This window comes from Macaca mulatta, chromosome 7 (genome assembly GCF_049350105.2).
Source record: "Macaca mulatta isolate MMU2019108-1 chromosome 7, T2T-MMU8v2.0, whole genome shotgun sequence".
Classification (NCBI taxonomy): domain Eukaryota; kingdom Metazoa; phylum Chordata; class Mammalia; order Primates; family Cercopithecidae; genus Macaca; species Macaca mulatta.
The window spans coordinates 150,470,518-150,485,087 of NC_133412.1; the positions used below are offsets into that span (position 1 = coordinate 150,470,518).

The following is a 14,570-nucleotide window of genomic DNA, read 5'->3' on the forward strand; positions in this document are numbered from 1 at the left end:
AGACTGAGAAAGAGACAGAAAAAGAAGCTGAAGAGGGAGGGCGGTTGCCCCAGCGATGGAACGTCCTCCAGGGAGGTTAGCATTGGTCGATCCTCTCTCCACTCAGCAGGCAAGGAGGGACTGGAGGCCTGCAGGTGGATTTACTTGGGCTGGGGACGGGACTGGGGCAAGGCAAGAGGGAGCCCCAGGAGGTGGCGCCACTGGGCTGTGCCCAAGATAGGACTGGAGCACGTGACCGAGCGCTGGCAGGGAGGAAGCAGCGGGGCCTGAGAGTGCCCCGTGCCTCTGCCCAGAAACCAAGCCTGGGGCCGCATGGGGCCCTGCCAGGGAAGCCTGGGGCAGCTCACTTCTGTCCTGAGGAACCTCCTTGCTGGCCGATTCCAGGTTTCTAGGTCTGCTCTATGGAAGGCCTTGGGGAGGCGAGGAGAGCCTGGTCTATGGGGAGACAGGTTCCTAGACTTTCTCAACAGAGGCTGCTTTCAGAACATCTGCCAGGCCCTCGGCCTGGACAAGCGGCAGCCCGGCAGCTCTCAGCCTCAATTTCCAAGGTTCTCCATCTCAGCCACAAATGGGAGTCACTCTCAATATCCAGGCCCCATCCCTAAACAAACCACAATTTCTCGGGTGGGGCCCAGTACCCTGTATTTTACAAAAGTCCCCCAGGTGATTTCAGTGTGCAGGGAGGGGTGAGTGGATAAGGAAAATAGTCCCAGCCTCAGGCACCGCATGCCCTGGGTGGCCGCAGCATCTCACCATTGCCAGCTTAGAAATGACAACTCCCTAGCTCAGGTACGCTTCTGCCATCATTATCTTCTTTTGCAATAAGTATGACTACCGTGTGGGCCCGAGGGCCACACACCAGGTGTCAGGGGGCTTCTGGCTACCTTGTCACCTTCAGCGAGGGTTCGAAGACAGTCCCTCTTCCCTCCCCTCCAAACACAGAGCCCAAGTGGTTTCCATGACCGCCTGCCCATTTCTGTGCAATAGAACATGACAACTGCAGTCAACAAATAGGCTGACATAATGGGGTGTCAGGGAGAGACAAAGCTGGATAAGGGCGGGGGATGCCTGGAGGCGGGGAGGGGATGCTTTGCACTAGGGGGGCCAGCACAAGCTCTGTGGGGGTGAGACATGAGAGCCAGCAAAGGGTCTGTGGGCACACATGCAGGGCCCAAAGAACCGGGCAGAGTGAGCGAGGGGAGGAGAGGGTGGGGCGAGGTTTGAGTGGGCAACGGGCTGTGCAGGCTACGCTGGGACTCCCAAGTGTCACTCATCACCCGAGAAACTCCGGGAGGATTCTGGGGAGGAGGATGACCCCCTTAGGTATTTGTTTTCCAGGTTTTTTTGTTGTGGTGGTGGTGGTGGTGGTAAAGTACACATAATCGTATTCACCCTCTTAACCATTGATGGGTTTTTTGTTTGTTTTTTGTTGTTGTTGTTGTTGAGACAGAGTCTTGCTCTGTTGCCCAGGCTGGAGTGCAATGGCATGATCTCATTGCACTGCAACCTCCGCTTCCCAGGTTCAAGCAATTCTCCTGCCTCAGCCTCCCGAGTAGCTGGGATTACAGGCACACGCCACCACCATTTTTGTATTTTTAGTAGAGACGGGGTTTCACCATATTGGCCAGGCTGGTCTCGAACTCCTGGCTTCAAGCAATCCACCCACCTTGGCCTCCCAAAGTGCTAGGATTACAGGCGTGAGCTACCGCACCCATCCACCATCTTAACCATTTGTAACTGTCCTGTTCAGTGGCATGAAATACATTCATAATGTGCAACCATCACCACCAGCCATCCTCCACAACTCTTTATCTTGCAAAACTGAGACTGTATACTCATAAACAATAATTCCTCATTCTCTCCTCCCCATCAGTCCCTGGCAACCACTCATGTAACCCTTGTGCTGAAATGGTCACTGTCACGAGGGTGGGACAAGTAGAAGCAGAAAGCCCAGTTGGGGACAGGTGTGGTGGTGCACACCTGTAATCCCAGCACTTTGGGAGGCTGAGGTGAGAGGATTACTTGGGGCCAGGAGCTTGAGACCAGCCTGGGCAACAAAGCAAGACCCTATCCCCACAAAAATTTTAAAAATTAGCTGGGGCATAGTGGCATGCACCTGGAGTCCCAGCTACTCGGGAGACTGAGGCAGGAGGATTCCTTGAACCCAGGAGTTCAAGGCTGCAGTGAGCAATGATCATGCCACCACACTTCAGCCTGGGCAACAGAGTGAGATCCTGTCTCAAAAAAAAAAAAAAAAAAAAAAAAAAGCCTAGTTGGGACTGTGTCGGAGGCATGCAGGAGAGAGAATATGGTAGCTTGCACCAGGATAGGGAGTGAATAAAGAAGCAGTTAAATTTGGAACACAGGTCAAGGATTCATGGATGATTAGATGTGGGGTCTGAGGGAAAGCAGGAATGCAAGGATGACTCCCAGTTCTTTAGTGTGAAGAACTCAACAAACACTGATTTCTGAGGTGGAGAAAGCTGGGAAGAAAAAGGCCAAGGGAAACCCCAAGAGTTCCATCTTGAGTGTGTTCCGGTTGAGATGCCATGTGGGGATGTCAAGGTGGCTGGATACAGGAGTCAGGCTGGAGGTGTTCATTTCAGTCATCAGCACCTGGGTGGTGATTAAAGCATGGGACTGGCTGAGACTTTGATGGGAGCAGGTGCAGGTGAGGAGGTCTGAGGGCTGAGCCAGCACAAAGATACAGGAGGAGAACTGGCAAGGAAAACCAGGAGGGACTCAAAAAGGAAGGATGGCGTCCCCAGCTCTAACCACGCTTGAGAGTAAATGTGGCGTAAAGAGGAGTAAAGTCAAAAGATGCCACGAAGCAGCTTCAGCCAAGTGGAGAATGCTGGATAGACCATTAGACAAATGACCCGCTTCTCCCACACAGCAATGGTGAGGGGAAATGGCAAGAGGGGCTGGGCCAAAGTGAATGAGTGAAGAGACACAATCAAATGCAAAGTGTGCATCCTGAGTTGAACAAACCAACTGCAGAGAGACGTCTGGGAAATCTACATGTGGATGAATGTGGGCCATCAGGGAATTGGAATTAGGTGGTGATGAGGAGATACTGTTCGTCTTGTTAGATATATTGGTGGCGTGGGTTCATATGTGAAATAAAGTGCCAGCTAGAAATTCATATGGAATAATTTACAGGTAAAAGAACATGAAGTCTTGAATTTGCTTAAAAACTCTCCAGCAAAAACAAAAAAACACAAAAAATGGTGGTGGGGGGGTGCAGTTGGGGTACACGGAGATGCCCTCATCTCTTGATTCTTGTGTATGTTAACATTTTTCCATAATAAAAAGTGTAAAACTAAAGGCATGACCAACTTTTTCAAGTGCCGCTGAGCAGGAGAGGAAGATAAGGACTAAGATGTGACCCTACATTTGGCAAGATGGGGGTGGTTGGTGACCTTGACTGTAGTAGATTGAAAGTAGGGACAAAGCCTGGTTGAAGCAGGTTCCCATCCTCCCATAAGAAGTGAGGAGATGAAAATAGCAAGGAAAGACTACTCTTTAGAAGGGTTTTGCTATTGAAGGAAGTAAAGAACCAAACGGGTAGCTGGAGAGGAAAGGAAGTGAGGGGCTGTTCTTTGTATAGGAGGGGAGATGTGAGCTGACAGAGGAGGGATGCAGGAGAGAGAGAGGGCTGAGCCCTTGAGCAGAGGAGGAGGTAAGGGATATTCTCCCCTGATACAGACACGTGTGTGCATACACACACATACACACACACACATACACACACACCAGTGCATGCCCATGCACACACGCACTCACGCCTAAGTAGAAGAGTGGCTTTCAAAAAAGGTGAAAGCACCCATGCTTAGGATGACTCAGACACAAGTCAGAGGAGGGCATTAGATCTTTCCAAAGCCAGGCCACCTCAAGAGCTGTGGGCCAGACATGGACACCTGAGCCTGACCCATTAATAGGTCACGCAGCAGATGAGGCCCTGCCTCATTGGAGCCTGTAGGGCTCCAGAAAATGCTTTGGGCACCACAGAGGGCAAGGCGTTCCTAACACGCTGCAGACCCAGTGCCTGCCATCACATAGCCTGGCAGGCCTGGCATCTGAGCTTAAAGAAAACGAGGCCCCATCTGGGAGCTGGCAAGGCCCCATGGGCATGTGCTACATTCAGTGTCAACTGAGAAACTGGAAGCCTAGGGCGAGGACAGCCAGCCCAGGCACAGGCCTTGCAGCCATGCGTGGGCTCTGGATCCGCTGCTGAGGCTGGAACACGTGGAGGTAACCCTAAACCTGCTCCTATCATGCCCACTCAACGCAGTTCCTCCTCCCTACATCCCTGGCTGGCTTTCTAGCCCACAGCCTGTGGGGTCCCAAGCCCATGACCAATGACCTGCTTCAGACCATGGATCAGTCTGGGTATGGGTTTAACTAACCCCAAAATGTATAATGGCATAAGCACAAGAGAAATTTGTCTCTTTCATATAAAATTCAAAATGGGTGATTCTGATTAATGGGCACCTTCCTCCAAGCAGCGATTCAGGGTTGGGACTCCTTTCACCTGTGGCTCTGCCATGTTTAACACGTAGCCCTCATGGTCTCTGTGAGGTCTGTATCACACCAGCAGAAGGATGACAGAGCATGGAGGAGCATGCAGGAGTTTTGGGGGACCAGGCCTGGGAGTGGCACACACATCTGCATGGTCCAGCGGCCAGAGCCCAGTCACACACCCCATCTAATTGCAAGGGTGGCTGCATGACATCCAGCTGTGTGCCCAGGAGGAAGAAGAGCTGGGTTTGTGACCGGCCAGCCAGTTTGGGCCACAGACCCCACAGATGTCTGCCACTGGCTTCCCAGAGCTTCCTCCCAGGCCTTGGCCTCCTTGACTCCATCCTCCCATCCCGCCTTGAGATCCGCTGCCCTGCAGCTTCATCTGGCACAAGCCAAGACCCAAGAAAAGACCAGGCCCGGGGGTCAGAGAGGCACACAGTACCAGTTTATTTCTCATGAGTTTATAGGATCACAGACAGCACAGAGCAAACGGTAAAAGTGCAGACGGCTGGGGTGAGGGCGAGGGCCTCCGCAGCTGCCTTCTCTCCAGCTGCCTGAGTACCGGCACACAGCGGGCAGTGAATCTGAGAAGCTGTGGCCTCACAGTCGCTGCAGGCTGAGCCAGAAAGGAGGGCCGGGGAGGTAAGACTCACTCCTGCAGGAGCGGGCTGGTGATGAAGGGCTGGGGGAACTTGGGTCTCTCTGGGATGAAGACACCCCCTCCTTCCTGGCCAGTCCCCAGCCCCTCCCCACCTGGCCAGCTGGCTGGGTTCCCGCAGCAGCGGAATAGTCAGGGAGTTCCTGGCAGAAGTACTGAACGAGGGAAAGGGAATGATGCCAAAGGAAACCAACCCTGTCAGGGCATCTGCACAGCCCGCGCGACTCAGATGAGCCCTATTGAGACCCAGGTCCCCCTTCCCTTCCCTGGCAGTTCTGATTCTGCTCCCACGCCTGGGATTCCACCAAGAAGGCTAAAGCTGCGTTTCTCTTTATTTGTGAAAAGCAAGCCATCTTGGGGCAGGAAAGCAGTGAAGGGACTGGGCAAGTAAGATAGAAAGCGCTGGAAGCTCAGCCATCTCACCCCTGCCTTGGCCTGCACTCACCTGAAGAAGCAGGACAGACAGAAGAGCCCCATCCCCTCCCACCCCCATACCTTTCCAGCTCCATCCCACCTCTGCCACCAAAACATTCCTCACAGGGCCAGAGGGAGTGCCAAAAAAGTAAAAAAAAAAAAAAAAAAAAGGCAGGAAAGAGGCTATTGGGGATGAGGGGACACCCAGAAGCCCCTTCCTGGAGGAAAAGCCACTCCTGCAGTTGGACTCTGGGAGACTGAGACCCAGCCCTGCCCCAGTACCTCTCCAGTGTGGCCAAGGGGACAAGGACCAAGATGCAGGGAAGCTTGGAGAGCCTGGGCTACAACAGATACAGACCAACAGACAGACACAAACAGATGGGGGCCACTGGGCAGGGTCGCCTCTTACTCGCTGTCCCAGCCTCGACTCATGGCCTGCACCACAGCCCCGTAGAGCTGGCTCCAGGCAGCCCGTGTGGCTGGTGTGAAGGCAGGGCCCAGACACTTCTCCAGCATGTAGAGCAGAGATTCACCCACTGTCTGCAGAGGCAAGAGGCACCTTGTCACTTCCAAAGGCAGGAAGGCACTGGTCCATTCCACAGGTGAGAAAACTGAGGCCTAGGGTTGATTAGGGCTCTTGGGCCTTTTTTTCCTCCTGCACGGAGTCCATGCTTCCTGAGCAGGGTCCTACCCAAATCCTTGGGTATCACATTGTGCCCACCTTTCCCTCTAAATGTGAGGCTTTATATCCTCACATTTTTCACCCCACTCTTGGTCTTGCAAACACCCCATGAGTGGGGTCAAGACATTGCCTGGGACCTCCAGCTTAGACCAAACCAAGTCATTGCCCCCAGACTTGAGTTTCCTCATCTGCAAGGCAGCAATGATGGGGTTAAGAGTCTGGGCTCTGGAGCCAGATAGACCTGAGTGCAGATTCTGACTCCACTCTTCATCAGCTGGGTGACCTTGAGTAAGTTATGTAACCTCTCTGAGCCTCAGCTGCTTCATCAGTGATATAGGGAAAGTAGAAGCTCCACCTCCTGGGTCTGTTGGGATGATTAAATGGGATAATCCAGAAAAAGCTCTTAGCACAGCATCTGTATACAGGAAGCCTACAACGATAACAGGCCAGGCACAGTGGCTCACACCTATAATCCCAGCAGTTTAGGAGGCCGAGGTGGGCAGACCACTTGAGCCCAGGAGTTTGAGACCAGCCTGGGAAACATGGCAAAACTCCATTTCTACCAAAAACTACAAAAATTAGCTGGGCATGGTAGTGCATGCCTGTAGTCCCAGCTATGAGGGAGGCTGAGGTGGGAGGATCACTTGAGCCTGGGAAGTTGAGGCTGCAGTGAGCTATGATCACATCACTGCACTCCAGCCTGGGTGACAGAGCAAGATTCTGTCCCCAAAATAAATAAGTAAATAAATAAATAAAGATAATGGCTTTCATTTGCTATTATTACTCATAATAAAATAAGGTTTATTTATCTCACAAATATTAACTGAATATCCACAGTAGCCCTGGTAGATCAGGCATTGTGCTGGTGCTGGGGATGGAGAGGAGGACAAGACCAACACAGCTCCTTCCTCAAGGTGCTCACCATCTGGCAAGGTGACTGGACTGTTTGGTAGACTGTCATATCAGTTGCCCCCAATGGGCCACACCTCAAGGATTCATGCCCTTGACTAGGGTCCTCCCACATTGACACTGGGCTTATCCATGTGAGTGGCTTTGGTCAGTGGGACATTAGCAAGAGTGACGCAAGCAGAGGCTTTATAGGCGCTTGCACACTGGGGCCTGTCCTCTAAAAACTCCCTCTCAGAACTCAGCTTCCATTCTATAAAGAAGCTCAGCTAGACTAGTGAATGACAACAAACCGCAGGGACAGAGCTCAAAGGCTGACAGGCCTTGGACATTCTAGCCTCAGTTGAACTCCCAGCTAAACACAACACACAAGTAACTCCAGTTACACCATGCAGAGCAGAAGAGCTGCCCAGCTGAGCCCAGCCATGAGAAATCGGAAAGCATTGTCATAGTTCTAGGGTTGTTTGATACATAGCACTAGGAAATTGAGCAGACCAGCTAATCCCAAAGGCTCCTTAACTTTTATGGTTTTAAAAGAAGCCATATCAGAAAAGAGAACTTGGAAGCTCAGAGAGGTCAAGCCCATGTCAGGGCCACACAGCAGGTAACAGATGCAGGCCCACAGCCCTGGTTATCTAAGGATATGGGAATGGGAGACAGAACAGGTGGCTAGGGGAAGTCTGGGAGAGAGAAGTGGCCCCAGGCCAGGAGCTCTGGAGAGAGTCAGAGCTCCTTTACCCACCGAGAAGGAGCTGAGCTTCACACCCACTGCCCGGTGCTTCCTGCCCAGGCTGGCAAGGTACTCCTCCAGTGAGGACAGGTCTTCCACATTGGTCACCGCAGCATCAATCACGAGCATCACCTGCCAAGGCCAAGGCAGCAGTGAAACAGAGAGGCTAAAGCAGCCACATCTTCTCACAATCACAGCCCAAGGCATGAGGGTCCCAAAGCAAGAGAGGCCAGCAGGACCCTCAGTTTCCAGGATCAGGGGTCAAAGGCAGCCTGTGTCTACTACATATAGGGGGCACATGACACATGGTGGCCAAACTACTAATGTTACACCCATGAAGGAAGCCTCTCTCCTCTGAGGAATTCATGTCTCTAAACACGCCTACTGGAGAGTGTTGTCTGCCGGGACAAGGAGAAACTGAGGCCCTTTGAGAATCATGAGATTCTAAGAAAATCTCAGCCTGGTTTTCATAGGCAGATGGTTCCCAATGACGAGGATCTGTGCTAACACAACCTATGGGAGCCAGGGGACAAAGGCAATGACAGAGGCTGGGACCAGCTCTCTGAACACAGGGTAGGGAAAGAGGCTGATTTTGATGTCCCAGACCAATCCAGTCCAGAGGGAAAGGAGCTGATACCCTGCTTGGGGGAACAGGAGGGGAGTAAAACTAGGCCTGGGGCAGAAAGTCATTTTCCCCATTCTCCACCAGGGAGGTGCTTTGCTGGATCCCAGAGGTCACAGAAGCTCTGCCTCCCTCTCACCTTCCTGATGTGGTCCAGGAACTCAGGTGAGGAGAGACAGTCCTCTGGGCTGGAGAACTGGCGGCAGTTGTACTGGAAGAGGGGCAGCAGGTCAGGCTCCAGGGCAAACAGCCTGTGGGGGTGAGGCCCAGGTGTTAGCCCTGAGGTGTGAGCCCCTGCAAGCCCCAGCAAGCCTGGCTGTCCTGCAGTCAGAGAGCGGGGGTGCCGAGCCGGGTCTCAGCTGCAAACCACAGCAGACTCTCCCACCTGGCACTGCTCCCTAGCCAGCTTTGGTAGTGCCCTCCTCCTCACACCTACTGGCTCTGGGCAGCATCCTAGAAAGGGCAAATGTGTCCCAGGGCCTCTGGCACGCAGGAGCCCCTCGATGAATAGCTGAAGGGTGTGATTTGGGACAGGAAGATGTCCCCAAACAGGAAACCTGGAATTACATTGTGTGGAGAGCGCTCGCTCGCTCTCTCTCTCTCCCCCCCACCCCCACCCCCCCTCCCCGTGCTGAGTACTTTCCGTGTGCTTAACTTTTAACTGTATTCCTCACCATCCTAAGCAGTGGGTACAACTGTTACCCCAGTTTTACAGAGGAGAAAACAGAAGCCCGGCAAGGCTAGAACTCGTCTAAAGTCACACAGCTTGGATGTAGTGGAGCCACAGCGGGTGCCCGAGAAAAAAGTGAGCTGGGGGAGTCTGGAGGCAGAAGCAGAGGCTCTCCTTGGCATTTGGGAAGTCTCACCGGGTAACTGAATTTTTTCCCCTTTTGTACTGGGGGCGGTTTTGCGGAAACCTGGGCAGAAGTTCTGGGCTGCCCGAGGGTGCCAAGGATTAGGAACACCACGGTGAGGAAAGCAGTGCTAGGTTGTTGATGGCGGAGGGGTTACCGAGACGGCGAGCTGAGGTTGGAGACTGGCCTTCCCTTCCCCCCGGGGCCTGTGCACCCGCCTGTGCACCCCCCAACCCTTCTCCCCTGCGGTGAGGCTCCCGCATCTGTCACCCCTTCCCCGGCGGCTCTCTGGCTCTTTCCTCGGAAAGGTTTGTCTTGTTGATTGTCAGGAATCCACACACCTGGAGCCAGACAGCTCACACATGGGCGCAGGAGCTCGCCCCGCACACCTCCCCTCCCCGACCCTCGGGGCACCCCGGCCCTCGGGGCACCCCAGTACCCTGATACCTGCAGCGGAGTGCACCCCTGCAGTCACACGCAGGAGGCACAAGGCGGGGTGGAGGCCCCGCGCGGGGACGGAGGTCCACCCGCCCAGATGTGTGGAGATCCGCGGGAGGAGACCCCGCCCGGCCCGGTGAGCCCCGCTGGGAGCCGGGTGTGCGGAGCTGGTTGGCAACAGGCGCCCACGGTTGAGAGAGAGGCAGAGGGGCTGTGCCATCCGTCGCCGCGCCCCGCTCCTCTGGCGCACATCTGGCAGCCGCCCCAGAGCCCCGGCAGCGGCCAGTTTTCCCTCCTTCGGGGCCGGTCCTGCCGCGTGACCCCTTTCCCGCCGAGGCAGCCTCCACCCGCACCCCCGGGCGCTTGGGCCGCCCTCACCTGGCGAACAGGACGGTGCCGTGCTCCAGCGGGCTGCGGCTCACCGCCCGCCAGCTCTGCCGGATCAGCTCGGGCTCTGGGCGCTCCATGCTGTCCCGGGGACGCGGGGCGCGGGGCGCGGGGCTGGGACCCTCGGGGCTCGGGCGCCGTCACCTCACATGCCGCGCCATCTCCTCCGCGACGGGCCCCTCCGCCCCCCGTACGCCCCCCGTACGCCCCCCGTGCCTCCGCCCGGCGGGGGCCGCAGCCGCTCCTTCCCTGGCGCGGGAGAGAAGAGGCGCACGGCCAGCCGTAGGTGGAGGCACCCCAGCTGTGCTTCCGGGGACCCCGCTCGGCCGCTGCGCCCGGCGCCCCGCAGCCGCGAGAGCCGCCCCGCCCCGCGACGCCCGGGCTGGGCGCTTTAAAGCCGCCGCGGCCCCCGCCCCCTCCAGGCCAGCAAGGCGCGCGCTCCCTCCGCCAGCCGCTCTGGGCAGCGACGACCTGGTGGCCTGCGAAAGGCCCGGCCTGCAGAACGTAACAGACATCGCTGAGGCTCTCCAGGCCTCAGTTTCTCCTCCCGAGCCCCGAGGGCACTGTGTTGAATTTGGTCGCCTCAGGTAGGCGCTGCGTGCGCCCCCTCTCCACAGGCCCCTCAACTCACGCATTGCTGGAGGCATTTGAGTTTGCCACCCACCTGGCCTGCAGGTCAGGCCTCGGAGGCGGCCTAGGGGCCTAGTTCTCGGTCTGACTAGGGCACCAGCACACGTTGGGGACCACCAGGGCTTTCAGCCGTAGGGACAGGGCCAAGACCACAGCCATTCCCAGCCAGGCCTGGGTTTTTCTGAGACTCCATCTTTAGAAATCCCTGAGATCAAGTTCTAATCCCAGCTCTGCTTGGCCAGGGTGGAAACTTAATTCTAGCTCTGCTTGGCCAGGGTGGAATCTTGAGGGAGTTCAGCTCCAACATTCTACCATTCCATGATTTAATTTTAATTTTAATTTTTCACCTCTCCCCTCCCTGGGCCCTCCCCACTTCCATGATTTTTAATCTTTTTTTTTTTTTTTTTTAATGGAAGTACTGTTTAATTTTTCAGTAGAAGTTCAGATGATAGAATCCATGCTCCTCACTCAGGGTGTGCAGTTGGCCAACTGTCAATTAGAACTAAACTTTTCTGTTTCAAAGCAGAAGTTCTTCAGACCCCAGCCCAGTGCTGGTGACCCAGGTTAGGGAGGGCAAGCCCATTTCGCCTTTATTTCTCTCTCATTATTCCCTCAGGGGTCTCCAAGCCTATCTCCTCTGTCTGTCCACACCTCTCTGGGCCTGTTTCCTCAGTTGTGCAGCAAGGGGGTTGGGTGGCGAGGCCTCTGGGGCCTTTTAGTCCACCTCCTTTGGGTCCATGGATAGAAGGTGGGTATTCCCGAGTCCCCGGTTATGAACAGCTGGGGCTCCATGCCCAGCCCTGTGTTAGACATGGAGTGGTGAGTCCTGGTCTTGAAAATGTCTCCTTCTGGCCCTGAATCAGAACTGAGTGCCTCAGCAGAACTCTTCTTTCCTGCTCCCAGCCATGCCCCAGGAAACCACGTAGCTGTTCTCCCTCTTCCAAGGACTCAGGAGTTTGTGGTATCCCCTATTCTATTTCCCATTTCCTCACAAATCTCTGGGCTGGAGCAGGAGAGCAAGGCTGTAAGGCAGCCTGGAAATGCTGGTGTCCTAAGGTCCAGGAGGTCTCCAAGCAAGAGCACAAAGGGATGGGGGTTGAAGGGACAAGACGTGATTAGACTTCCAGCTTGGGGTCTTGTGGACCTGCAGCCAGGTGCAACAGGTCACAGGGCAAGGCCATGTGTCACTGGTGAGCTTCACTCTTCAGTGCCCAGATGCTCAGTGCTCTGTGCAGGCCACCTGGCTGGTCTAAGATACTCCACTCTACCCAGCTTGCGCATCTTGCCAGCAGTCTACACTTAGGACCCATCTTGTTTCCTCTCTCCTCTGGCCACAGTCTGGAGTCTGATGAGGTAGTGGGGGTTAATGGACCTAGCTAGTAAGTGGAGTCAGCACGCAAACCATGGCTTCACTCTTTGTCTTCCTAGAGCCAGGAGATACGTGCTAAGTAAGACACGCCAAGGTAAGTGCACTCTATCCCTGGTTCCTTCAAGAAAGGCCTGAGAATCTGAATGGGCCTAAGCGACGAGAGTGATGTATTCCCCCCACCAGGAGACCAAGGGTCTGAGCCCACATTTGAGGGGCTCGGTAAAAGTCACAGGAGTCTCCTCCCTGTGGGTCATCCGCCCAGGAGGTAAGAACCTAGAGGAGAGTTCAAGTACTGTCCCAGAGCCAGTGCTGGTCACTGAGGTCTATGTATCATTAATAATACAGAGCTGGCATTTATGTCTAGACACTGTTCTGGGCACCTTACTTCATTTCCTCTTTTCATCCTCACAATAACTCTACGAAGTAGGTGCTATTTATCATACCCTCGTTTTACAGCTCAGGAAACAGAGGCAAAGAGGTTAAATAACTAGCCCAAGGTCACATAGGTAATAAGCAGTGGGGCCAGGATTTGACCTCAGGTCTCTCTGGCCCATCCTGTAGGCCTCCATGCCTCCCTTGCTTTAATGGGCTGTGGCCAAGAGCCCCACCATAGTTCGGACCAAGCCATGGTCACCAGGTCTGGGTCAGCAGTGTGCTGGAGCCAGCATTTATATGGCTTTCAAGAACCAACTGTACGCATCTTTTTCCAACTTCTCATTCAGTGGCATCAAGTTGGTAGCTTAAAAAAGAACATACTGGGAATATTTACACCATGGAAATTGGCAAATGCTATACACACCAGTTTTTCCTCCCAGAACACCTGTTGTTAAACATCTACCAGCACACACTGATCTGGGTGCACTGGGAGAGCCTGGAAAACCTGGGCCCTAGATGAGTCGCTGCCGATGCATTAAGCAGAAGGCCCATGGGAAGGTGCTGCTCAGGGACCTCGGGCTGAGTGCTCAGGCCTTCTCTCCCGGGTATCTAGGGCTGCCAGGCTGTTCTGGGAAGGTGTTTCTAGTCCCAGGACCAGACTAGAGAGGCAGAAAAACCCCAACTTGGCACTGAGTCCTGGCTCTACTATTTACCCATCGCGAGACCTTAAGGCAAGTCACTTAATCTCTCATGGGTAGAACGGGCACAGAAACATCATCGACTTCACTGGGCCTTTATGAGGATTCAATGTCAGGGATGTGTTGAGACTTTGTAAACGAAGCTGTGCCACTCAAGGAAGAGCGACTTGGCCCCTTCCTAACCTGCCTGTCGTAGGCATGTTCCACCTCCTGAAGACCCACATGCCCCTCTCTCCCCACCAGCCCCCACCAGAGGGTGGCTAGGCAGTCCAGAAGCCCCCCAGTTCCACAGCACAGTGCTACTCCCCTCCCCCACTCTCTGTCCAACACTCAGGTCAGCTCCTGCTGCCTTTAGATCCTTAGCATCACTCCTCATAACAGGAGACTCCTGTCAAGATGCGGGACTCTGTTAGGCAGAATGGCAAGTTGCTCCAGTGCTGGGACACTCGGCTGTCTGGGAAGGGGACAACTGTACCTCTTCTTGCACTCCTTTCTATGCCATGTGAGCAGGTTGAAAGAGGACAAATCAGAGGTCCAGCTTCCTATTTATTTTGGAGTCAGTTTAAATGTACCAAAATGACAACCAACATTACTCAAATAACTGTATACATGGGGAGGTCCAAATGCCCCCTGGAGTAATCAGGCTCCCCTGCCCAGCCCAGGGCCTCTGCTGGAATTAGATCAGCCTCAGACATGACACACAGGGTGGTTCCTGCACTCAAAACATTCTTCTCAGGGAGGCCTTTCTGGGAGCCAGAGGGCAAGTCAGATTCAATTAAGTACAAGGACAACAAGGCATTCAAAACAACTGCTATTTATTATAAAAGTCAGTGGCTTCTGATTAGAAGCCTTTTTTTTTTTTTTTAAACCAAATAGGCTCAAGAAGCTGGATGGAGGTTGAACTGACTGACGAACATCTTCCTCTACCAGCGGTTTGTGGGACACATCACGTTTCTGCCAGTGCTAAGGCTAAAGCCCATATTCAGAGAGGCACCCTGACAGCCTTTCTCCAGCATCTTGCAGAAAACAGAACCTCAGCACTCAAAGCTACATCAACCCATGTGACCTTGCCCCCAGAGAAGCACCTGCCAGTTTGGGCATGGAGGAAGAGAAAGTGGGCAGGAAATTCTCCTTGGCTCCTTAGAAGGCAGTGGGAGCCCAGGGAAGCGTTCGGCCCCAGTGCAGCCTAACTGGGAGGGAGGGATGGGTAGAGGCTGCTGGGCTTCTCCTTCCTCACCCTCATGCGGGGTGGCTGCCCCTCTGGCTCCTTCAGAGCTCCTCCC

The 14,570-nt window shown here is 54.4% G+C and overlaps 1 protein-coding gene across 1 annotated transcript; it reads right to left on the reverse strand.

Annotated features, from left to right (window-relative positions):
- Positions 1-6,001: 6,001 nt before the first annotated feature.
- NGB (neuroglobin) lies at positions 6,002-10,295 on the reverse strand. Its single transcript, NM_001035514.1, is given in 4 exon segments — positions 6,002-6,136; positions 7,927-8,046; positions 8,676-8,787; positions 10,207-10,295. Coding segments are annotated over 4 exon segments (456 nt in total).
- Between the last annotated feature and the right edge of the window lie 4,275 nt (positions 10,296-14,570).